The sequence below is a fragment of the Gavia stellata genome, chromosome 10 (genome assembly GCF_030936135.1).
Source record: "Gavia stellata isolate bGavSte3 chromosome 10, bGavSte3.hap2, whole genome shotgun sequence".
Lineage (NCBI taxonomy): Eukaryota > Metazoa > Chordata > Aves > Gaviiformes > Gaviidae > Gavia > Gavia stellata.
In genome coordinates, this window is record NC_082603.1 from 3,480,736 (window position 1) to 3,507,432 (window position 26,697).

General features: G+C 44.2%; 1 protein-coding gene across 1 annotated transcript in view; it reads left to right on the forward strand.

Moving 5' to 3' along the window:
- Positions 1 to 476: 476 nt before the first annotated feature.
- The window catches only part of NIBAN1 (niban apoptosis regulator 1), a 72,029-nt gene continuing 45,808 nt past the window's right edge, over positions 477 to 26,697 (forward strand). Inside the window, exon 1 of the mRNA XM_059822132.1 lies at positions 477 to 531. Within this exon, the coding sequence (XP_059678115.1) occupies positions 477 to 531 (55 nt within the window). The remainder of the gene's footprint in view (positions 532 to 26,697) is intronic.

Sequence of the window (26,697 nt, forward strand, 5' to 3'; positions counted from 1 at the left end):
TCAAAGGGTCTAAGTGTGTCTCTGTTGGGCTGTGGATTTTGAGATGGGGGTAACAAGTGACACGTGGGCAAGAGGAGACAGCAGTGCTGTGCGTTTTGATGGGCCAAAGAAAATAGATGGGGACGTGCGTGACTTGCCTTGCAGATGGACCCGTTCTCCCTCTCCCCCGCCACTTCTGCTGGCTCCTCCTGCCAGCTTCTGCTCCCAGATTTCCGAGGCTGCCGCGGGGCAGCCCCGGGGGCCCCTCCCGGGCACGGGACGAGGCGGGCGGCTGGAGGCTGGGGCGGGGGGAGGGAGGGAGGAGGCGGGGAGCGGGGTCCGGCGGGGCCCTCCTGCCGCCGGGGCCCGGCCTTCTTGCGGCGGCGGCGGGCGAGAGGCGGCGCCTGCGGGAGGAAGCGGCCGCGGAGAGCGGGGCCGGGCTGGGCGGCGGCAGCGGCGCTCCCCGGCAGCGCTCCCCGGCAGCGCTCCCCGGCAGCATGGGCGGCTCAGCCTCCAGCCTGCTGGACGAGAGCAAGTGCACCTATATCCGAGGTAGGGCTCTGCAGGGAGGGGGGCGAGGCGGGACGGCCGGCTGCATCCCCAGGCTGCTGCTGAGAGCACCGCCCGGGGAAAAAACGCCTCTGCCGTCGTGCTCCCCGGTGGGAGAGCTCGCAGGAAAGCCCCCGGGGGGCGAGGGGAGGAAGTCCCGAGCCCCCGCCGGGGCGCGGTGCAGCGGCCAGCCGGGAGCCCCGGGCACCGGGCAGGGCTCGGGAGCCGGTGGGGTCGGCGGGGTTTGGGCACCCAGCTGGGCTGCTTGGGAGAGGGACAGCGTCCCCGTCGAGCAGACGGGTTTTTTAAAAGGCAGTGCTTTAAAAATTCCCGGTGAGGGAGTTATAACGTGCCTAGGAGTAGACGGGCAAAACTTTCAGGAGCGTGGAGAGATGAGACATGAAACTCCCCGTGTGACAGTGAGGTCCCGATTCCCCGCACCGGCAGCTGAAAGTTCTAAAGCTTTGCCAAGGTAGATCCGATCAAGACGATATGGCCTGATGCTTTGCAAAGCCCACTGAAGGCGGTGGAAAAACTCCTAGGTGGGCATTTAGGTAAACTATTCAGACTTGGGTAAGAACAATTTTTGACCCCATTAAAATGTTAGGAGAGAGAAAATGAAATAAGAGAAAAAGTTGCTTTAAATTTATGCATATTGCTATTAAGCTACAAAAGAAAAGAGCGTAATTCTGTATTTTGGGGTGTGTTTTTGTTATTTGAGTACTTAGAAGATGAAATACATCTTGCTCTTGCCTGTCTACCTCTGCTCCTTATCGGTAAGGTAGCAGGTAACATATTTACAAAGCAAATTTTAAGGCTGGAGATTTACAAGCAAAATAGAAGTTTGCATGTGAAAAGGAAGCCCTATTCCAGTATATTATGTCTTACGCATCTGAAGCCAGCGAGAGCCTTTGCTGCTCTGGACTGAGAGATCAAACCCAGCGCTGGTGATTCAGACCGTAGGGTGACTCCTGGGTGGTGCCCGCAGCCGAGCTTGTCCTTTTATTCTGTTGCTTCGGGATTTTTTTTGTGGTGTAGAGGGAGTGCAAAATGTTGAACCGCTCCTCTGTTAGGACTCTTTTGAAATCACAGTGGATCTTTCAAGAGATTCCCATAGTGGGAAAGACGTCCAAATATTAAATGGCTTTCACCCAAAAAGCAATCGGCAAAGCTGCAGGCCTCGCATACGGAGATTTTTCTACAACGTCCCCTCAGTATTGTCATTTTCTCCTGCCCCGTTGAGGGTGGCTTCAGGTTCCGGCAGAGCCACGAGGTTGCAAGCCCCATGGATTTCTTTTTTTCTTTACGCTCGTCCCCATGCTGCAGCCAAAATTGCATTTCCCCAAGTCAGCATTTCAAGTTTTCTGGTCCCTGACTGAGTGAGGGCAGTTGTGAGCGCCTGAGAAGGCTGATGTCTAATTACTGCAAAAAAAAAAAAAAAAGAAGTAGGAGATTCAGGGAGCTTATTAGCTTCTTCACAGCTGTGCAAGAGGAAATCTTGCAGGTCCTTGCCCTGGACATCATCTAGAATTAGAATGGGGAGCCGGAGGGTTGGGAAATCCATATCCGTTTGGACACGTGTGAAACTGGACTGGATGTGTGTATCTGAGACTTCCCTGTAGCTCAAAGGGAGGGTGCCTTTGCCTTGCTGAGAGCTGCGTGACTCTTCAGACGCATCTCTAGTTTGCCTGTCACATCTTTGCAGAGGCAAGTGGTAAAGCGAAATCGTTGTGAAAAAAAGGAATTAAAACATTGTGCTCGTCCCCCGGCTCAAGTCTGCCATTCTTGCTGCAAGTGAGGATCCCCCGCTTTAAACTCTTGCTTTGAAAAATAATTAACGAGACACTTTGTACAGAGGCTGCCCATATATTAGAACTTCCAAGAAGGAAAAGAAGTCGGGAAGAGCATCTTAAATCCAAACAGAGTGCGGTCCAGCCAGCTCACCAAACCTACTGCTCATGTTGAGGCTGGAGTCTGCAAGATTCAGACCTTGCTTATCTTTCTTATACATCTTAGTCTGATGTATTTCCAAAGCGAGTCTGTCTTATACATCTTGGTCTGATGTATTTCCAGAGTGAGTGCCGTGATGAGCTCTCCTCGTTCGAAGAGGACGCGCGCTGAGTCGCTGATTCTGTAGATTGAATAAGCAGCACATTTTTTAGCTGGCTTTGTAAAAGTTAGGTGGGTTTTCCTGGGGGGCTGGGATTTTCAGGGTTTTTTTCCTCCGGAGATGATACAAGGGGGTCCTTAGTAAAAAGGGTGGGGAGATACCTGCTTTTTGTCAGTAGAGCTGTCAATCCATAGTGCTTGAATGGGACGGCACTGGTGAGGGAGGTCGTGAGACAGCAGGCTCGAGGATGCTGCCTCCCACGTCTTACTCAGAGACTGCAGGCAGCGACAGTCTCCAAACTTCACGTATTTTGGGATGCTCGCTCGTACTGGCCCAAATATCAGTAGACTGAAGACAGGAAATCCTGAGCGTTACTTCAAGGGAGAGTTTGGTCTAGATCATCTCTAGTGCTCTCTCCCAACCAGCGTTTCGGTAAACACATTAATACTTGCAATTCATGCGTCCTGGTTTCGGCACTAGATTTTTTGCATCTCCCTTAGCGTAGCTTGGCGAATGGCTCGTGCCCCCCTCTCCTTGCCTTCGCAGCAGAAGCTTGCTGTGATTGAACGCTGGCACCCTTCGAGTTAGTTCCTGCCAAGCTAACCTCAACCTGCAGCAGAGAAAATTCTTCGGGTGGGATGTCAGCTCTGCAGCGCGCCCGGGCTGCTCCCTGCAAGGGGGGGTTAGCCAAAATTGCACGGGGCGGAGTTAAACATGACTGCTTGAATGTGGGGCAGCATTGCTGCGTGGTTGTTGTTGTGATGGTGTAATTTGATTTCTTGTTGCTGTAATGATAATTTAATTTGTCTGAAGCCGTGTCCCTGTGTTGTAAAGCCTTGTAGTTTATTTAGACAACGTTTAAGCTACAACACAAAATAACAAATGGAAATGAAGGACTGAGGGCTGAAGGGGTAGATGCAGTTTTCAGCAATAAACTGATACGCTTTCTTCGTCGACATACGTACAAATCTACAGGTTTTCTAATTTCCAAAAGTCTGTTTGCTCACATTGTTTGAGGGATGAGAGGAGAACAAAAGAAGGATAAAAATTATGTAATATGTAAAATTATGTAAAAAAAAAAAGTAAAAACATACGTGTAGGTGTCTATATAAACCAGCGAGAACATGGTCCGCAGCACAGGCACCCCCAGGTAGAGCCTGGGAGACGCTGTGCTCTGTGCTGTTCCCCGCGGGTGAATAAGCGCGAGCCTCGTCAGACCAGTTGGAGAAATGAATCCCGGAGAAAATCATTAAAGTGTCCTACGTGGAGTCTCGGTTACTGAATGCAGAGGCTGTGATTTCCACCTAAACGTCCTTCAACTTCTGTGCTTTTAGGGAAGGAGTGGCAGTATTGAACCCAACAAATGGCAAACCGTTGCGAGTCGTGTGTACTTGTACATGGGGCAGTATTTTGAGCCATACCTGAAAGTCAGCTGCTATAATTATTGACACGGTAATGTGCATTTCCCGCAGCAAATAATGCCTAAGAAGAGAACATACGATGCCAATGTGTAATTTCTCAAGAGGTCTTCGCTAGCCTGTTAGCGGGACGATACACGTGAGGCTGTGTTTGAAATTGCAAGGGCAGGGATCAGCCTTGTGGAGTTTGAATCAGGGACAGGTACTTCACAAGCTGCCTAAAGACTTATTTGGGGATGGCAATGTTTTGCAAAACAATTTTTATGCTCAGAAAATCTCCACATTAAGAAACTATATAGCGTGAAGGTACGTTTTGCAAGCCATCACAAAATCTTTTGTCTTTCTCAAGGAGAAATGAATGAAAATTGGTCATTATTGTGGGATGAAATTGTGAATAAAATGTCCAGATGTGATTTTCCTTGCTCCTACCTGAAGGAAATCAATGTTGTAGTAAAATATTGGAAAAAATGAGAGTCAGGAGGGTGCTGGGGACAGCTTGTCTCCGCTGGGAGAAGAATGGACCAGGGTGGAGGATATTTAGGGGGGAGTAGGAGGCCATGTAGTGCCAGCAAGGAGCAGTGGGGCAGAAAGCCAGACCGCATGCACTGCAGCGGTACTAGTCTTGAAACCTTAGCAGTTTCAAAGGTGTCTTCTGTATAGTGTAGCACGAGCTTGTTTTTCTAACCGTACCTATGGAAAAATATTTTCTTCCATTTATTTAAGATCCTTAAGGTATTCTAAGTACGCCCAGACTATAAGCAGTAAAATTATTTAAAGCCCTCTGAAATGAGAAGAAATTTTTAGAGTAATTCCTCTAGGTTTTGGACTGAGCCCTTAAAAAAGTAGGAAACACTTGTGGAAGAGATAATCCTTCTGTGTAGGATTTTGGTGGGACTACATGGGAATTATTTGGGATGCAAGTGAAACAGATGAAGTTTAAAAAATGGCAGTAATAATTAGGAGACTGGGAGTTGGTCATGTGAAGAGAGTTTATTAAAAAAATTCATGCTTTCGGTTTGATGAAGCATGGGCTAACCTTGTGATCGGAGGTGTTGGTTGCGTGATTTGTCTAATGGTATTTGATGAGTGTTACACCCAACAGGGAGCGGTGTAGGGTGGTAGTGAGGAGTTAGGGACTCGGGGTGCAATCATGAAATTGGGGAAAAAGATGAAAGTGCCTCTTAAAACAGCTTAGTAGTATGCCCTGAGAGACTGTGCCGGAGGTTTCGAGATTGCCAATAGAAAGTTTTTGCTTTGGGTCTCTAATACTAGACAAGAAACAATCAAGGAAGCAGATCTCACGGCGGGGAGAAGGGAGAAATGGCCCTGAGAGTCTGCAGCGATTTTCCATTTCCGCAATCTCAGCGGCAGCAGTGGTAAAGGACCAAGTTCTGCTCTGTCACGTGTGGTCTGTTGGGATCAAATTTTTCTAAATTTGGAGAGGTCGAGAGATTTCTAGCACCCAACACCAGTAATTTCAACAGGTACATCTTCAAAAGACCTTAGCTTACATAAAACTGAACTTCTCTGAAGGTTGTTTTTTTATTAAAGGTGCTCAGCGTGCTTCACCGTATCCAGTCTACCCGTTGCTATAAACACAAAGCTGTCCAGAGGATGAGGCTTTGTAGTAATTTTCTTTTTATTTGTTTGTTTCAATGCAGTTTTTCTTCCTTCCTTCCCTTCTTTTCCATCTCTTTCCTCGCCCAGGCAGATGGGACAGCCTGGCCGAGGGACGCAGCGATGGTGCTTTGACCCTGTGGCACCCAGGGATGCACCCTGCAGGTTTCCTCATTGTTCAGGACTTTTTTCCGAGCAGACCTTCCAGCCATTCTTCTTTTCGTTTGACAGTGAAAGCTATTACTTAACGTCTGTAAGAAATTTCTTTCCAGTCATTTGTTTTGCCTGTGAATTTCAGTATGGTACTAATTAAGACGGGGTTTTTTTGCACAAGGATAAAACACTTTAGATGTGTTCCTACAAGATGCAGCACACTTAGAAAAAGCAGGTAGACTCCTCCTATTCTGTCAAGTTTTAGAGACTGAAGAGGAGCCTGGTTTACCCTTTACTTCAAAGACAAGATAAGGAAATGGGTCGCAAGCTTTACAGGAAACCATCTGAACAAATACCATCGGTTGTACGGAGATAAGTCCCACCGACTCGGAGGGAGATAACCCAAGTGCTTGATACAGCTCCGGAGTGAAATTCCCGCCAGCAGCCAGCCGGCGTGCACATAGCCACAAGCAGGGATGCTGGAGGATGGAAGAATAACTTGGAATTAATTGTGGAAAAGTTGGCCTTTTTTGGACAGGCACTCAGGCTGAATATTGGATTTTCTGCTTTAAACTGTCGCGTAGTCCTTCTGGTTTTAATCTGGTGTATGACTGCAAGTATAACAAGGGTTTTGTAAAAAATCTGGCTGCACTTACTGCCTTTTCTCTCAGCCTGTTACAAGCTATGTCTTGCCGTGTTTTGGAAATCCTCTCTCCTGCATTTTCTGCAGGTGAGCATGGCTGTAGCATCGTATAGAGCAGGATTGTGGTGCCTCTCTGGATTTACCAGCATCTACTTTGTAGCTCTTATGGGGGCGCTTTTCATTTTCACCTTCTGAGGTTTATGGTAAAAGCTGATACGATTTTTCTGCGATTCCCAAAATCTAAGGAAGAGGCAAAGTAATGTTTTCTTTTACAAACACATATTGAATCCAGAATTCATGATTGCGGGTTAGGACTTAGCAAGTACTATCTAGTCCAATCCAAATAGGCATAAATACCCATGGAATGAAAAAAATGAAGTGAAATGGGTAGGAAATTCAAATTTCAATATGGACGTGGGTTTCTACTCTTCATTATATTCACCTTACTAAGTGTCCAAGTTCTTGAAGGAATGAGATTTTGAAGAAAAATCCTTTTGGCTTTACTTGCTTTCTGGGAAGTGTTAGTCCTCAGAGAGGTTGTTGCTGTTGGAGCCAGGAGCAGATTTTCATCCCGTAGTTTTAACAAATAGTGCCTGTCTGTGTTGGAAAGGAGAAGCAGCTTCTCTGTGGTTCTTATATTCTTTAATTCAGGGGGCCAGGCGCTTTATCTTAGCTTTAGACTGAATGCAAGCAAAAGGCGTCCAGGGACATGATTGATGGGAAAGGTATTTGCCACCCAACTTGAAGAGGATTTATTGTACTTGGTACCTTCCAGATTTCAGCTTTGGGAGATTAAGGCAGGAGATACCTTCTCTATTCAGTTTCCATTGCTCATATTGTCCCATTTATTAACTTCTTTCAAAAGTACCGCTAGCAATTTTGGAAGTTTATGGTCACGTTGTCTTGCAACAGGCACGGTCAAGAATTTCCCTAATCAAAGTGGGAGGTAAGATTTTATTCTTCACTTTGTCAGTGAAAGGTTTGTCCGTGATCGCATCCCATTTACCTTCTGGAAATGGCTTGAGGTTTTCATAAACCCAGAAATCTCAGTTATCCGTTTTGTGGCACGGCTCCTTTTTCTGCCAAAGCGGCTGGGAAGCCAGGTTAGGCTCCTTGCTCATTCTGCAGGATCATCTCAAGCTCCCTTACACCAAAGCAAACCGTACTCCTTGCACAGGAACTAACCTTAAAGATGATGTGTTACATGACGCTTGCTGCAGAGCCTGGGTTTGAAAACTGAAAGGTGGTTTCTTTCTGGGAGAGAAGGTCTTTTTCGGGTAGTGTGAGTGAAGGGAAACTGCCGGGTGGTAGGGGAAGGCATGTGGCATTTTTCGTGCTTTTCTGCTGTCTGTGTAGAGGAAACTACGTACAATGTTGAATTAGGCACGGGTATCAACGGAAAGAGCTTCTTCTCGATAGAAAAAGTGAGAAATATGCTCACATTTGCCAGAAACCCTGTAATTGAGAGGCACACTCTAAGCGTGGAGTCTGCTGCTCTTCCGTGCTTGCTATTTTCTGAAATCATGAAGATTGGAGGTTCTTTAATTAGTGCAGCTTGGCCACAAATTAGAAGACAGTCTTTGCATCTGATAGAAATTTTATTGATATTAAGGGGAGAAAAAGCAAGCTCTGAGATGATTAAAGCAGCTTTGTTGTTGATGCCTTTGGGCAGTAGCAGCTGAAAAGCCAGCGTCTAGATCGGGAAGGATGATATTCATAAGCGATGTGGTCATGGCTGCTTTTAAAGTACAGCAGCATTTCTTTCAACAGCTTTTTCCTTTGCATATAATAAACACGCTGTTCTCTTCGCACTTGAAGAACAATTAGAAGGGGCTTCAAGTTTTTGAACGTGCATGCAAGCATTTGAGTTGCTTTTGCAGTTAAAGGACAGTGATGAAATGAGGCTAACTTACATAAAAGCAAGATTGAAGCTTGTAGAAATGGCTCAAACTTGTGTGAAGAAAGGGTTTGCCTGTTTGGGTTTTCTAAAAACTTTATCCTGTATTTTTTCATTAGTCTTACATATAGAAAAAAAAAAAAGCTCGGTGTTGATTCGATACTACTGCTTAACTTACTATGCATAACGTAAGATTTTGGTGAATTAGTTTCGACAGGTATTTAATTAAGTGTTAATTTTTGAAATCATAAGCCTTTAATCTTCATGCTTCTGTGATATTAGTTAATACCTCAGACACCAGCAGTTGCTCTTACACTTTGGATAGTACTAAAGCTTTAAGCGTCCATATTAGGCCGTTGTAGTGCTACCAAAGTTGTTATTTAGTTATTTTATCTTTTTTTTTAACTCGGTAGTTGTCTTAGCTAGCAATATCAGGAAATAGAAAACAAAAGCGAGGCTGAGCCTTGGCTTCGTCTGGTTAGATGATTGAAAAGTTAAAAGCAATATAGTTTTCAAAAATACATAGATTATTTTTGTATGGTTGAAATTCTTCTAGGAAATAAGTGAAATAAGGGACAGAGTAGTTAATTTATTTTCTAAATAAATTTTCTAATCCAAAAATAGTTATTAAAAATAACTTTTTGATGTTGTTTGTGATGATCTTGATTCTAAGCCCGTTCTTCTGCCTTGCCCTGAGCAGCGTGGTTCCTAAGGAGTGTGCAGATGCTACGGAGGCTTTCGCTGTGGATGACACATTCAGTGTTTTTCTGCAATCCCTGTTCAATGCCAGACCAGCCGAGTGTCCCTCAGGTAGTTTTCTGCTGAATGTGTGACGAGTCCGATGCGAATAGGGGGTGGTGCTGTGTCAGCCATCAGAGCGTGACCACCGTGGTTGGTAGATGTTTGCCGCTGGCTGTTGCAGGTGCCTGCTTACGCTCCAGGATCTCAGAGGGTGCTGTGCCAACCCTTTGGGTCGGAGCAGCGTGCGCTCCTTCAGGACTGCCTCAAACCATGCCTGGCACCATGCCGCTCGAGGGGCCGGGGTAGCCGCAGCAATGGGCTGCAGAAATACGGTAATTCCAGGGTGGAAAGTAGCAGCAGAGGTTTCTGGCTTGCTACCCGCTTTACATGTCTTCCCAGGAGCGAGTCGTGATCCGTCCTTCAGAATAAATTCTGCTTTTGAGATTTATGCAAAGTGAGCATGTCGGCTGATCTTCAGGTTGTGTTTTCTACGTGTCATTGCTTAAACAGTGAACGTGACGCATCCTCCCCGTTACGGTTTCTGGCCAGGTGGCATGCTGAGAAAAGCCACCCACATCAGTGCCCGGCCCGTTTTTGGACTCTCCACTGACAACACCAGCAGTGGGGATGCCTTCTCAAATGATAGCGGACTTGTAAGGAGATGATTGGTAACGCTGTAAGACAATCAGTTCATAGCTCCCCAAAAATGCTGCTGTTTTTTCCAGGTTCATTCCGTACTGAGCTTCTAAGCTCAATGCACGTTTTGAGCGCGGCTCTCGTGCGGGGGACATGTTGGTCTTCACAAAGAGTGTTCGTGGTACAAACAGCGTAAGGCAATCCTTGTTCCTGGTTGTTTACTATTTAAGCAGGGAAAACACACAAAGCTAAAGCAAAGGTCCAGAGAAAGGAAGGCACGGGACCGGGGAGTGCCAGGACTAGGAGAAGCAGCCTGTGCCAACCCCCAGTGCAGGGTCAGGCCTCTGCAACAGTTCCAGCTGCACCGTGCTGATGTGTCCAAGCCAGGCAGAGTTAACGGCTATGATACGTGCTAGGAACTGGCTGGACCTCTAAGCACTCGTGAGCACTAAATACTTTCACAGGCAACCTTAGGAAAAAATGTCTACAGCTTCTTCACACTATAAAAACATCTGGGATTTCCCATGAAGGTTTATGTTCCCCTGGTCAAGGTAGCTGCAGGTTTTGCGGAGCTCGAAAGCCAGCTCTATCCCTGCACACCGTTTCTAAAGGTCCCCTGCTCGCTGCCTGGGATGGCTCATTCGCTGGAGTAATGCCTTCCTGGGCTTACTCCTGGTTTAGCAGTTCTGTGTGCTTGGGCTCCCAGCTAAAACAATTGCCCTTGGGTGCCATATCTGGAAACTTGCTGCCTGCCAAGGAGCTTTTCCATACTCTTTTCAGAGATATATGGGCATCGTTGCTTCAAATTTACAAAAGATGCCAGCACCATCCCGACACTTGGCATCCAGCTCACTCATCCCTGTCCTTTTAGCTAGCGCTCTTCTTCAGACCCTTTCATCTGTTATCTTAGGAAGCAATTTTTAAAGCTTTACGCGGTGTTTTCCTTCCTCTGCATGAAACCACAGTTGCTATTTGCACTGTGATTCTCTGCAGAGCTTTGTCGCAATGGATATGACTGAAGACCTGCTTCTTGAAGCAGCGTTGGGGGTGTTAAATATCTTAAATGAACGTTGTCTAAAGACTGATCTGCTTTTATTGAACGCGATACGGAGGATCCTTGTGTATTTTCACTTGATATCCCACATATTGTAGCAGTCATGCTGAAGGAAAGGCAAGCTTTCATCATCCCTGGGCAAAGATTTAATGGCAGGGTCTGTGCAAAGGGAAAAAAAAGGCTTTTTTGCTCTAGGGGTATTCTGTAAAGTAATAGCATTGTCTGTAATTTAGTCTGCCAGACACTTTCCACTGTTTTCAGTTGCAAATGAGGCTTTGCCAGTCCTCAGCTGCTCAAACTGAAGTTTCCAGGCTGAGTGCCTGCCTCAAATTGCATTTCTGAGAAAACTGCAGCTAAAGTGGATGAGCTTTTTTTTGTGTGTGTGAGAATTAAGCTAAAGAAAACGTGGTTGTCCTCTTTGGATGTTCTGTTGAACAGCTCAGGCATATCCTGCAAGAGGAGGGATGGGGTTGGAGGCCGTAGAGCTGGAATAAGGGAAACCAGAGATGAGCGGAAAGGGTTTCTAACTGCTGCCAGTGTTTACCTGCTGAAGTAAACCCCGTTGCTTCCACGTTTGCCCTCTGTGCAGTCTAGCAAATAGCTGCGAAACCCACAGCTACCAGCAGCTGTTCACCCTTGTAGGCAAAGGCAATGCCACAACGCAAACACAACTTCCTACCGTATAAGTTACTGTCTTAGCTGAAAAGGTCTGTGGATCTGAAGCCCTGAACTCACCACTGATGCTTGAGGGAGACCAGGGTGCAACGGCAGCTTTTTGGTGTATTTTTCTATTGGCTTCATTCAGTAGGAAGCCCCAGATTTGTCGTTTGGGTTTTTTTTTTTTCCCCTTCAGAGATTTCCTGTACAGCTGCCAAGCTACAAAGTGCCGCGCAGACATCAATCTCTGATCTTCCTGCTGAGGTACTGTGATAGGTGGTGGTATTTTATTTCATGTATGAGGAGTTATGGCTATTAATTTGGGGCTTGACAAACCTGGTGCTTAATTTTTCTGGGAATTGGCCATTTTAATGCTCTCCCCAGATTTCTAGCCGGGCTCCGGCTGTGATCAGTTGTGACTGTGAGCACTCAGCACTTCTGTAAATCAGAAAAAGAAGGCGGCAGGAACCATCTGGGAGCTTCTCCCGTAAGTGCCATACATTTTGTCCAGCTTTACATTTTGTAGCAGAGACAGGATCTAGTTCTTCAGGGTGGCATTTACCTGCCTTAAATATAAATAAAGTCCCCGCTATTTCCAGCTCACCACACCACAAACTTTCAGAGCTCCACAGTAAACGGGGCAGGTACCACACTGGGTTGATCAAAAGACAGTCTTTTTAGATGTGATCGTAAAAAAAAGTAGCTTTAACCACTGTTGCTTGTGCTCCGTTTGTCTTTCCTCTCAGCCTGGGAAGCAGCAGCAAAACTACTAACACAAGGAGTGTTTGAGGCTAGTGAGGGTTTGTGAGCGTGGCTGGAGGGAGGTATCCAGATGTCAGGGTTGTGTTTGTGTCTGCAAGGAGCAGCCCCAAAATCATCCAGATTGTCAGCTGATCTAAGCTGATGGTGGGTTTTATGGTGCTTTTGGAGGAGAAAAGACATAAAGTCATAGAGTGGTTTGGGTTGGAAGGGACCTTCGAAGATCATCTAGTTCCAAACCCTCTCCCATGGGCAGGGATATTTCCACTAGACCAGGTTGCTCAAAGCCCCGTCCAACCTGAACCTTGAACACTTCCAGGGTTGGGGCACCCACAGCTTCTCTGGGCCACCTGTGCCAGTGTCCCACCACCCTTTAAAAGTGTTTCAAATGCATTTAGAAAAGGGTACTGTCTGAATTAAAGATACAGAGGAGACGTGAGCTCTTGATTTTCATCTGCTTTTAAAATGTAATCATGGTTGTTTAGTGTTCTTATCAAGCTTGATAATTTGCAATGGGGTTTCCAGCTATGGCCCGGAAACAGGGAATCAGCTGGAGTTCCCTTTACCCCTCTCGTGGCCCACAGTGAAGACCCTCATTTGCAGAAGGCAAAATGATCACGTAATGAAATTGTGCTAAGTGCGCGGGTCTGTTACGCTGCCGTATTTTTAACAGAGAAGGAAGAGCTTAGACTGAGACATTTCCTACAAAGTGATGTTGAAAAAATTATTCCAAAACCAAACATTGCCCCCAAAGCAAAAGGAAAGTAACAACTGTCAGCAAGCACGGTGAAGGCGTGTCCACCTCCCGTGCACGTTGGAATTAGCAGATCAGGTGTGTGTGGAGGAAGGGGTGACACACTGAAACGAAGCTGTAAACCCTTGGAAAAACGTATATGCAAAAGTAACGCAGCTGCTGGATCCTTCATGGGGAGATGGGGACTTGTGTCTTATACAAACCACAAGAGAAACCAGTCTCTGGCATTTCATGGATCAGACCTTCGATGCATCGCTCGGTGTTGTAATGTACCACAGTGAGTGGTAGGTGGGCGCACACCTACCTGGTGTAGCTTCCTATCCCTTGGACCGGAGGCTTGCTAGATGGGAGCCAAAGGTTGTCCCAGCATCTTTTGGTTTAAAAAAAAAGAGAAACAGTCAGAAATCCCATGAAGCAAACCTATATGTGCTGCACAGGAGGATTTAATCCAGGGAAATCAACCCGATTAATCCATTTGTGCACTCTGTGAAGGAGGGACGTATATCCATTTGGATACAAACCATAATAAATCACCTGTTTACCTCAAAAATCTGAAATTTTCTATCCAAAGCAGGACGGTGAGCTGTGTTAGCCTCCTTGTCCATTTATTCAGCTTGTGGTATAAATCAAACATTACAATTCAGAGGGAGGTCTTGAGCAGACTGGTGAAAGGCCACAGGACAGGCATCGCTCCCAGTTTCCGTGAGCCTTGTTGGAGTCCAACCTATATGTGAAAGGTATTTGAAGCCCATGCCAAAGTCTTGATTCAGTCATCACAATGCATTTAATAGAAGAAATTGATCTCTAGGAAGTTAAAAAATATTTTGAACTATAGAAGCGAATCATGTGCTAAGGAGAAAATGATGATCAAAACCAGACTGAAGGAATGGGGAAGGATGTCGGTGTCTGTGTGGACTGATGCAGGATTTGAGCACCTCTCTCTTTGGATGTCAAAATCAAGGCAACTCAAAAACCTGAATCCTAATTTAACCTTACTTCTAATCACAGAATCACTACGGTTGGAAAAGACCTGTAAGATCATCAAGTCCAACCATCAACCCAACCCCACCATGCCCACTAAACCATGTCCTGCAGTGCCACGTCCACACGTTCCTTGAACACCTCCAGTGATGGTGACTCCACCACCTCCCTGGGCAGCCTCTTCCAGTGCTTCACCACCCTCTCAGGAAAGAAATCTTTCCTAATATCCAGCCTGAACCTCCCCTGGTGCAACTTGAGGCCATTTGCTCTTGTGCTATTGCTTCTCACTTGGGAGAAGAGACCAACACCCACCTCACCACAACCCCCTTTCAGGTAGTTGTAGAGAGCGATGAGGTCTCCCCTGAGCCTCCTCTTCTCCAGACGGAACAACCCCAGCTCCCTCAGCCGTTCTAGATGCATGATACTTCACCAGTCTGCCACACTGCATTTTTTGGGCCAGTATTAGGGTTCGTCTCCTGTTTCTCTCAGTCCTTTTGAGATAAGTATTTTAATTATGTGGCAGATGCTTTCCTTGGGGAATGGCTGCAGCGTGCTTGCTTGGTTTCATGGCACATAATTGCTGTGCTGCTGGAGGGACCGTGGGTATTTCATTAGTGCAGCAGTTCCTTTGCCAGTTCGATTGTCCTCATTATGGGGTTTCCTCCGAAGCTGCAGAAGGAAGGCCTCCATGGTGTTGTATGTAGTTCACCATTTCCTACCAGAGCTTCAATCCCTTCCTCCTGCTCTTGAGTTTCGGCGGCTTTTTAGCTGAGAGCAAGAGGGCCCAGCAGCAAGCTGCTTTAAAATGACGTCCCACCAATCCCAAGGGATGCAGTGGGGAGGAGTCGTCCCCGGAACAAAATTGAGGACATATTTGCTGTGAAACACACCCGAGATCTGTGACAGAAGAAGCTTCTGTAGAAGACTTTGGGGATTGGGCGTCTGGGGCTTGATGTTTTCGTGATAATGCCATAGGAGCGGTGGCCAAGTAGTGGTGACAAATCATAAACTGAAGCAGCCCAGTGAGTAGCAGCACTGGGATTTGTTGGAGGGAGAAGTTGTGTTCGAAGTGAATGAAGAAGAAGGGGCCCCATCTGAATTTGTCACCAACTTCCCTTACGCATGGGAAAAACACGAAGCTGCTCAGCACATATCATACCAGAATGGGGATGTCTAAAGCTGATACCACACCAAGATACAAGGGAGTTACCAACGTAAACAAACATACAAAACCAATGTGTTGTTAAGACCGTAAAATACTACGTGGTAATTTTGAGCAAGAGCTTGTGGTTTGTTAGTTATTAGTCTTGCTACATAGTTTTTCCTCAGTGGGCCTTAAATATTTAGGCAGCAGGAAGTGTGGTCAACTGAAATGTTGCTGTGCTCTTTCCGCAACACTTGGCATTGGCAGGTGTTACTTTCGTGAATTTAAACCGAAATCAGACTTGCCTTGGAGGGTGCTCTGACAGCAAGGTCTCGCCGGGTGTTGGGGCTGAACGGTGTAGGTGAACACTGGCTGGGTTTTTATTGTTATTGTCGACAAAAGAGCAATTTTTTAAAATAAAACCCAGCCCCTCTGATAGCGGAGGTGTCTGGAGTTCTGCTGTTGGAAGGGACACGCGATTTTCTGAGGGACTGAACCAAAAATAAATGGAAGGCTGAATTTGAAGATGCTATACAAAACATCAGGTTGAGTTTCTGTGACCATTACACGTACTAGCGTAGGCTGAATCGATGCCAGAGATGTGAGTGTGCGCAGCCTTGGGAGGATGTGAAAGCCATATTTCAGATGGGGCCCATCTCTCTATTCATAGTTTTAACTTCTTTTGGATGATGGGAATGGAGACATCTGTAAAAAGTAATAAGTCCCCTTTCCTTCCAGAATAAGGCTATGAGTTTTCCAGCTGTTGGCTAAGACAGGTTTTCCTGTTGAAATAGCTTTTGTCTGATGTAAGTCTAAAACAATATGGTTATGGTAACTGAAAATATTTCTTTGTCAATTCTGTCCCCTGTTAGTTGTAGTTGTAAGTCCAAGTATTTCTATTCACTGTTGCTTCTTGTAGCAGCTGTTTGGTTTTTAAAAACTTATGGAGTCTTCCAGTGAAGTGCACGCTGCTGATAAAATGCAGTATTGCTTGTATTCTGCATTTTCTTTACCATATTGCGTGGCTAATTTTCTTTTATCTTCGTAGTGAATTCTCACGATTACAGAACACACTCTTGCTTTCCTTCAGAAGTCCTGTCATCTTGAATAATGCAAAACCAATCCCATAACATTGATTCATGTGGTTCTTGGTTGCAACCACAATAATATGGACTGTGCCATATATTTGTCAGCTGACGCCATTCTATATTCATAAAACATGCCTTGGGATCTTTTTTTAGATCAGTAGAGTTTAAAGATTAGCTTATTAGGCATCTCTCTGATGTGTAATTATTCAGGACTGAATAATATGTTAACCAGGAGATATGCAATTTATATACAGTAGACAAGCAAAGAAGAGTGTATGTTTAAAAAATGCGTTTTCTGAGCAGTTTTGCAAAAAAGGTAGTTCTAATGCATTTAAAAGACTTTTATTTTTATTTAAATAACTTAAAAAAACCCGTGAGCTGGCTAGTGAAGCAGTTTTACTTTTGTATCTTATGTGTTTCTTTACTATAATTCTATGTTTTCTTTCAATCTCAAGATACAGTATTTTACAAATTAGAGCAACCCTAGGAAATTAAGAGTTTAAAAAACACGTTAGGGTATCTGCTCAATCTTGAAGCCAGCGCTACATTATCTCCTCTGACTTTTCTTCGCATTGCTCTGTACTTGTTGCTCTTGAATGAGATAGGATCTGGTGCTTTCATTTTTTTTCTCGCAGAAAATTCTTCTGAAGCACACTAAGCAGATATTTTTAATACATCCAAGCAAAAATTGTAATTTTTAGAACTTCACTTGGCATTTAGACTTTTCAGCTTGGCTTCAGAGGTGCTGAGCACCCACCTGGTGCTGGTGGTTGGTATCCAGCAGTTCTGGAAACATGAGAAGTTGCCTCACGCCCGTGGCAGCAAAAGTAATTTTCCAAAAATGCCTTTGAATCTTCAATCACGTATACTATCCTGTTAGTGACAGAGGTACTTCGAAAAGTGAAATAATTACAATATAAGGACCTGACCTCGTGACTGATTCAAAAGAGGTTGTAAGAAGACCATCATCTCCTAAACTGAAGTTTTTTTGTGGCCGTTAGCTAAGGCACACGTTCTCAGAGGGACATGCCTGCAAGCAAAATTGGAAACCATTACGTTAAATCTGATGCCTGTGTTTTGTTGTCCCAACCTCTGAGTTTCTGAGACGTGCAAAGAAAAAGTCATGACTCGATTTAACCCCAAACTTTTGGAGCCAGAAGGTTCAACCTGACTGGCTCATTTTGAAAGGTTTGGTGCATCTTTGCTAGTCAAGCTCGGTGTAAAGCAGAGACCATAAGATGTGCTTTTTCACTACTGTTTCTCCCAGTTGCCGTGGTTTTGCATTGGAAATTACAAAGAATCCATGAATCATATTGGTGGGTTTTGTGAATACAGTTTTCCAAAATTCCTGGCGTGTTCTTATTCAATCGTCCTTTTCACTGATCTGCTTTTTAGCCAACCAAGAGCCTGCCTGTTTGTATGAAGCTGCTGGTTTTATGCAAAACCTATGGTGAAACTGTTGGTGAAGTAATTGCTCAGCGATGCTTGAAAGGGTAAATATCAAAGAAGTAATGTCCCAGGGTACAAAGAAGTTTGGCTACTGCATGAGTAGCATGCAGCCTGAGTAGCATCTCATTGGAAGAGATGATTGCACTGCATAGTAGAGGTCTTTAGGAGTAATGGTAAGGGATAGAAAAATCTCCAAAAGGGTAATGTGGATTCAAGAGCTCTCGGGGTGTTTTGAAGTCATGCTGGATGCTGTTAGGTGGGAAAATATGTCATAGAAATTCAGTGCTTATCCTGTACTTTATCAGGCTCGTGAATCCCATCAGCCCACATGAAGATAGAAAATGGATTTGTGCCTCTTTCCCTGCATTTGTTTCTCAGAAAGACACAGGCTGACTTTAAGCCATCGTGGAAGAATGCAAACATGGCTTGAAATCTAGTTGTAGTCAGGAAATGCAGGCAGCCTTTGGTGGAATTCAGATTTGGATGAGACTCAAAAGGAGCGTTACTCTGTTAGAGGCAGTTTGTGGATATTGGACACTTACATGGGCTCATGGCAAATTTTTGCAGAGGCTGGAGCAAAAACTAGACCATCTTATAGACTCCTTTTCATCTTCTGCAATCGTGTAACCGAGGAGTTTGGGGAAAGACACAAAGAAAAATATATTGTATCATTTTGAAATTTCAAAGCAACACCACAAAATCATAGTTGTTTATTATTACCCCAAATCTGCTCTCTCTTATGAAGACCTGCACTAACATAAACGTTTTGTGACCCCTTTTGCCACAGAGGGGTGCCTTTAGCATCCTTCTCCCCAGGTATGAGTCTATAAATGAGACTGCTGCCTGGCTGCCTGCCTGGTGAAATGAACTGTGATAGTGTGCTTAAAGTGTGTTTGAGTAGATAGGAGCTAAATATGTTTAAACTAGCATTACTAACAATGACTTCTGCATTCAGAAAATTAAAATGTAATCTAATATACATAAATTTGCCAGATAAAACTCTTATCACACAAAAGCTGTTCTCTTTTATTCTTATCAGCTCCTGCATGTTGCATTCTTAGGGCTGTTTTTTTCTTAGTCCCCTAAATAAAAAATTTTACAAAACACAGAAAGATGAAGAATTTAAGTTTTGATATGGACAAACAAAACAGAGGACCATATTCTTCTCCAAAAAGAGAGGACGTAACGGCACCAAATTGACAGGAGCTCAGATTGGACTGATGGGGAGAACTTGCTGGAGGCACGTGGCGGTAGGACTGAGACTTACAAAACCGGAGCTCCATAACTGATTGTACAAAGGCAAAAGCGATGAAAGCAAACTGTTAAATGCACTAATTGAGGTATTGCCACCATAGATATAAAACCAGGCCTTGAACACGTTCTGGTTATGTGTTGCCACAAGTTATGGCATACGGGCAAGTACTTTTGGTGTGTCTATACATGGAGCTCCTGCTGAAGACCTTGAGGGGCGCAGGGTTACTGCGAACTGGCAGGAGAGCTCTCACCAAACTATTTCCAAATAAATTCTCAGGAACAAGTTTCCTCTTCTTAATAATAACCTGCCCAGCTGTTTTTCCGACCCTAGAAGCTCATGCGGGAAGCTCACACAGCGCTGGAAGAAGGTGGGTTTGATTTGTTTTCTTCCTTTCAGGTTGTGTTGTGTTGTCACAAACCCTTCTGAACGTGAAAGATAAATGGAGAGGAAGTAAGGCAACTTATCTTTTTTTTTCAAAAAGGAAGGAGCATTGAAACATTGAGGCGGAAGAGCTGAGCGGCCGAGGAGACTCAAACACACGTTTAGTGAGAGAGACAATAGCTGACTGGCGCTTCTTCCTGAGAAGTCTTCTTAGAAATGGAAAAAACAAACACCAGCACTAACCCTATTGTCTTCTTAGTGATGCTTTCACGAGCGCTTGAGGAACCGAAGCATGTCCAGGCGGAGGAATAATAATGTACAACACTTGGCGGACTGTCAAGTCGCTGGACTGTAACCCCTCTGAGCTTGCTTCCGCCATATATAAGCGGGGATTTAGTGAAACCAGCTCCGCAGAGGAAACAAGATGACTTTGAGACCCCACCTGCGGAGTTGTGAGCCACCACCTTCCCATCGCAGCAAGCGACACCGTAGCTACGCCTGTCTGGGAGTCTCATTCAAACACTCAGTGGGGCTCTGGCATTTCTCTGAATTATGGCTAAAAATAGAAGTCTGAAAAAGAAAATAAATATTTTTCAACAGTTTGCTGGGACAAAGAGTGATTAGACCTTAAACCCCAGCATTTGCGCAGGAGTGACTCTAAGATAAAGGTCTTGCTTTGTATGTGTCCTCTGCTATATTTATGTCAAATTCTTTCTGAACACAGTTGTTCTTTTTCTTTTTTTTCCTTAAATTCCCCTAACCCATGACCTTGTGAACTGGGAGTGTTTCTTCTACCTCTGGTGATCTGGATTGCTGGCACTGGCTGGTTGTAGGAAGAGCAGACCTGGTGAAAGCGAAGGCGATCCTTCATCTTTGATACTGCTGCAGTTGCAGAAAGTTAGGGGTTGTTTTGATTTTTACTTGACCTTTTTTCAGGATAACATTTCCAAAATTAATTCTGAATTTGCTAGCAGAGGGTATACTTTTATTAGTCAGGTTCCAACTTTAATCCAGAAGAATCAAAGGTGTAAACTCTGCCAAGAAAGGAATGATTAATTAAGTTTAATGGGTCCTTTTAGCTTTGCAAAAAAACCCCAGAAATGTTCGGATCACTTTGTTTCCTTCTTTTACAGTGCTTTGGGATCTTGATTATGGCCTTGCTCAACTTTGGATGGGAGAAAAGAGGGAAAAGGAGGCCTCCCATGTTGAGAAGCCCCAGGCAACCAGAGGGCCGTCTCCTGTCTTCTGTTTGCTTGTTCCCCTTTGTCTTCTGTTTGCTTGTTCCCCTTTATTTTCTTTTCATGCCCTTTTGTCTCATTTTCTCTGCTTCTGCCCACGGATTGCCCCTGGACTAAATTTAACAGGGGCTTTTGTGGCAGTCGGATTGGTTTTGCAAGGGAAAGGAAGACCTCCTTTGCTCTGTTGCAGCTAATTCTGTTTCCTTTGCACCTATTTCACAACTGGAAGAGAGCAAAAGCCTGCGTCCTAACCCAAACTGGGACTTTTGGGCAGTAGCAGCCGCTATAGTAGAGTCCAAGTGAAGTGCGAGTGAGAAAACCAGATGTACTCATTCAGACCAAGATTGTTTTGAAGGGTGGGAGGCGACTCGATCGAGGTCTCCGTTTACAGCTAATCATCAGCGCGTCTTCCTCCCTTCGTGTCAAACCAGACATATCTGTAGCTTTGAAGAACCCCGGCTCCGGGCGGTTAATGCTCTGGTACAACTTCCTGGTGTTTCTCAACTAAATGGAATTATAAAGCTTATCTTGCATCTCAGAGCTGTAGTTTCCCTTCCCCATCTGTAATATTCACAGAAAAAGAGACAGTTTTACACGGGGTTGGTGAGCAAATTCATGTAATAATTATACACTTGTTTTCTAAACTCTTAACCTTAATTGATGCTTTTTCGCAGCCGTAGGAAGAAACCTCCTTCCCCACAGGATGAGGCGCCAGCGCTTCCTCCTGTCTCTTCTGCAGAATTAAAAATTCAGTGAACAGCGTGGTTTTGCTGGCTGGGAGACATTATCATCCACGGAGAAGTAGAGAAGGGTTTGTTTTTAAAAGGGGAGACTCCTAGATACATGAATAGAGACCCTTTAACGTTTGGAAGTATTTCTTGCAAAGTGTGAATGCAATCATTTTTTAATCCATTTATTTCTAAAGATTTAGCAAACAAGTTTAAGGATATTATCTTATTTTTCTGAACGTGAGAACAGACTGTCAGCAAGAAGAATTTGTCTAGTTTGGGTTAGCTAAGGCATAGAAAGAATCACCATATATTAGGAAAAATCACTTAGAAATGCCAGAACTAAGAAACATTCTTCTACTGATTCATTTTCCCAGCTTAAAACCACTAGTCCACACTGGTTGCTGTTCTGCAGCTGCTGGGTGTACATATGGGTGGATGATATGATGGAAAGATTTTTTCAGTATGCCTAATACATATGCAAAACAGGTTACTCAAAGTCATAGCGAATAATTCTGGCTTTACTAGGGCAAACACACAGACAATCTGTTGGGATCGTGACTTTGCACCCTGCGGCATAGTACTGTGAAACAGCGTTTTTGTCTTGTAGGTTGCGTCAGCCCTGAACAATTCTTACTGTAGCATCTTTATGGCCAACACAGTCCATGTGGCGTCAGAAAGTGATGCCATTGTATCGCCATGCTCTGTAACAACAAAATACATGCTATACTGAAGAGGTTTTGAAATGATGCTTCACTCAAACTTTTAGGTTTTATAAAGTGGGTCCTCCCATCCTCTCCCCAATAATGTTTTGCTGTGACAACAGTTAAATTTCCTTGCATTTATCTTGCAGTATTATAGCATGATATTAATGAGAACCTGAAGCAAATGACTAAAAATGCACTACAGATGAAATATTTCCCCATTTTTGTTGTCCAAGCTTAATCTAAAGTGGGAAGTAGCGTAAAAAAATCCCTTCAGATGTGAACCGCATTTTACATATTCCTCTTCCTGTAATATAAAGTTTTATTAGAAGTGTAATTATATATATTTTTTAATTTCACAGAATCACAGAATCATTAAGGTTGGAAAAGACATTTAAGATCATCAAGTCCAACCATCAACCCAACCCCACCATGCCCACTAAACCATGTCCCGCAGTGGCACTTGTTTGTCCTTTTTAAAAAAGGGAGAAGAGCAGTAAAATTGGTTCTTGGTTTTCACAAAGAGTTGTCTCTTTGTCCAGATGAAGACCTATGTTGTCAGCTACATCTAACAGGGATAAATACTTCTGTCTCCTTTGCTATGTGAAATACACATCTGTTGGTTTTCCCCCCTCTGCTTAATAAAGTTTGCAGCACAAGTATCGCTGTGGGCTTGACTTAAAAGAACTTTCTGGGATGCTGTAGCAGAGATGCAATTTTAAAAATATGTATTTACCAAGAAAGCAACGTGTCAAAAGACCCCAAGAGGAGGTTGCCTGAGAGATTGCAAGAGCAAAAGGCTTTTGCAAGCTCGTAAGCTGGAAATGGGAAGGAGAGCGTCTCCGAGACTGCTCCTTTGATGTGCCCTTCCCAGGCAGAAGACGCGTGCCTTCCTTGCAGTCCCCCTCCAAACATCCCTTCACAGCTTCTGCCCCGCAGAGGACCAAGGCAAGGCGGTGTTGGCACCAGCTAAGAAAAGGAGATGAAGTTGGAAAATGGTCCCAACTGGCATACCGGTGACATGTGTATGGCCTTGGGCTATAGATCAGCGCTTCAGAAATCTGAGTGGTGCTAGTTGTTTGGGTTAAAATCTGTGTATTTACTCAGTTGGTCTTTTGGGGCTCAAAATGTCAAGGAGGAGCTCTGAGGCTGAAGTGATTTCCTGCCATAAAATGAAGAGACATGGTGGTGGTGTTGGAAAGCCATTAAAATAAATGCTTGTACTTCGAGGCCTCTGTTTAATTTAGTTCAGAGATGAATCTTGGTTTTAACCATTTTTAAAAGGTTAAACCTTTTTTTAGGTTAAACCTTAAACCTTTTTTTAGCACTAGCTAAAATATTTTAGGCTAGCTGAAATATTTTCCTTTGCAATTCATGATATTTATTAATTTTCAGTGTATGAGGGAGCCAAAAGAGAATCAAATGCCTTATGATTCGGTGAGAAAAATTGCAAGGAGGGGGGACCCAACGGTACCCTTATTCTCATCTCATTACCAACACGTAACCCTTCTCCATTTTGTGGGGCTTGTGCGCTTGTTGAAGAGAAATGGAATAAAATATTACCACAAGATAACAGCCTTCTGCTACAGTGCTTAAAAGTGACGCCTTCATGGGAAACTCTGAGAAGTCCATCTGGGTTGACTTACACTAGACTGGTAGTAAAAGGAGTTATAAGGTAAAGGGAATAAAGGGAACTTAAAGACTAACGTAAAGTAACCTCAGCGTAAGTAAGGCCCTGCATGGAAGGATGTGTGTGTGTACTCATATCTGTGCACAATGTCATATATGCCTTTGAGTAATTTTGTAATAAACCTATCTAGTATGGCATAATTTTGGCAAAATAATTAAGAAAAAATAAATGAATAAAAATATCTGCTGGATCTATATGAGCACACTTCAAGCATTGCACAGAATTAATCTTGTGCAGGTGTGTGTGTCTGTATATATATATATTCAGAAAAACCTTCAACTAGTATCACGAAGATGGTTATTTCTGTTATCTGTATCTCCAACGTAAGAATGGTTTTCATTATTTTATGTTGTGGATGGTCGGGCAGTGAAGTAACTGGCTGCAACGCCTGTCACCCGAAAGGGAGGGAAGAGGGAATACATCATCCTGATTTAAAGGGTGATGCGGCATTGGCTGACATTTTTGGAAAGCTATTTAAATGTTCCCAAGAAACATTCTTGTATGACCTACCGTGACGTGTAACATGATGCTGAGATCCGGACTGGAGAAAGCTCCTCAAGATGTGCTTGGTGTCCGTTTCCCCATTAGTGGCTCAGCTTGTGGCTCATGGTGTTGAAAAAAAATCCCCAAACTTGAAAACCATTGACCATCACCAAATTAACTTAATACAGAGCATAGTTTAGCTTCTTGTGGCCCCCAGGAACTAAGTTGGGTTCATTTGTTTTATTAAATCCCTAATTCTTCTGGTGCTGCGAAATAAGCTTATAAATAAAGGATTGTCAGACCTTATTGTTGTTGAATTTGACCGTGAGTAATTGTTTTTAGACAGAGCGTTGCTGCTTCTAACCCCTTTACCAATAAAGGCTAAATTTCAGCAGCCTTAAGGATAAGCTTATCTGACACAGCGTTAATCAAACCCTTGGCTCGTGTTGGGCTTGTTTCTGCTTGATTAACCACAAGCTTTGGCCTTATGTATTTCGTGATTATTAGGATTTTTTTAATCTGACAGAAGTGCAAAGGCAACTCGTGAAATCTTGTTTCTCCTCTAAATAATGATTCGGCGATGAGTGTTGCAGAGCTGGTGGCTGGTGGCCCCCGCTGTTCAGTACAGGAGTGCCTGATCTCACCGGTTGCAATTCAGGCGTTTTAAGGTTAAAATTCAAATCCTTCCCCTCGTTTTCCTTATCCGCTGCCCCAGGCCTATGTGTTTAGAAGAGCGATAGCACTGCCAGTGATTTCCTGATCTTTACTGCCTCTCTCCTCTGCAATGCTGGTGGATCTGCTTGTGCAGGACACTTCTCCAGACGGAGAGGTTGGCCACCCGTTTCCCCCAGCACGAGAGATGACACATGTACGGGAGAAGGTATGAAGAAGCTGGAGGGAGCGGTGTCCCAGGGCAGGCACGTGTCCATGAAGTGTACGTGCTGAAGGAGTAAATGTGCCCGATGGTGGAAGAGTCTCAACAAAGCTTATATCTGTTGTCCCAATGAAATACATTGTGCACGGACAGCTACAAGTCACATCTTCAGACATCCGTGTCTCTGCTACTTCTCCATTTCAAGTGTGCACGAGACATGTTGCACCCCAGCCTGTTGCTTTGCAATCGCGGATTGATGCTGAAATACGTTTCCCTGGGTATTTCCATCTTAACAGCAGCTAGTCTCAAATAAAATACCCTGGCAACATGTCGTGCAGTCGGAGGGGATTGCGTGTTTCTTGCGAAGGACATAGCATGGAAATAACATGATTGCAATTGAGATATCCTCCAGAGAGTTTCAGGTTATAGCAGACGTTTGTGCAGGCGTGGAAGATGCGCTGTTAGGATAATGATGGTTAACCATAGACCAAAGGTGTGATAGTCCCGTCTCTGCATTTCCCGAGAAGAATTTTGTTGATCCCGGTCTGGGAGGGAAGGGGAGGGGGCAAAGGAAACCTGGCTGTAGGAATGAGTCTCTGAGTTTGACCCGAGAGATGGGCTGTGTTTAAGCAGGATTAGTGCTCTGTATTTTGCTCCGTGTTCTTTAATAATGAGGCAGTATTCAGAATGAATTTAAAATAGTATTCAGCATTAATTTAAAATTAATTTTTAAATTAATTTTAAAAGCATCGTTAAATCACAAGCTACTCTTAAGAAAACAAGCCTTTTTTTTAGAGTATATGAGGTCTGTCTCACTCAGGTCTGTCTCCTCCCTCTGAAATATGAGATGCTCATGAAGTTGCCCGAGAAGAACATTATAGGTATATAAACCTATTGGAATATATGGGATAATTGTGCAGCTCGGTATAAAATTTAGCCTGGTTTAGTGGAGCACTTGAGGAAGAGCTAAGTACTCGAGTAAAATTGTAGAAAGGGAGATCTGCAAGGCTGGAACGCAGCCTGCTATTTTTGGCTCCTCGTTTGCCATGGATCAAGATTACATGAACTTACGAACGTGTTTGTTTAGCTTGCCCTGAGAGAGAAGCTTCGCTTCTGGTGGAGAGCAAATTTCACACTCACGGTCTCAGCTGGCAAACTTGCTACGAAATCTGATTTATTTTTTTTTTTCAAAAGACAGCTTCGACTTTCCCACTCATCCTATAGAGAAGTTGGGTTAAGCACCCAAGGAGTGCTTATGTGCTGAGATTTAGGAAGAGGATGATCTGAGGTGTGATGGGTATTATTCTCTCCCATGGATTGAGTTTTGTGTGACTAACTGGAATTTTACCAGTGCAATTCAGTGTCCGCATTGCAGATGGATAATTTGGACCTGTGTGCACCCCAGTGTAGTTACAGCATTGTAAGTTTTTAATGAGAGTAGTCTCCATTAATACAAAACAAGGCTAAGAGTAAATAATTGGTTTCAATATTTTATCAGGTGCAAACCGCACTTTTCAGCATGTCTGCATGGGGAAGAGGGGCGGCTCCACCGGAGAGCTTCTTGGTTTGGCTCAGTGAGTGCAAACAAACCTGTGGGGACATGATTCAGCCAAATCACAACGTGGGATTTGTGTCTGTCATCCCTTTTTTTCATAACAGATATTAAGTCGTGACTCAACGAATAATTGAAATATTGCTTCTATAAATAAAGATCA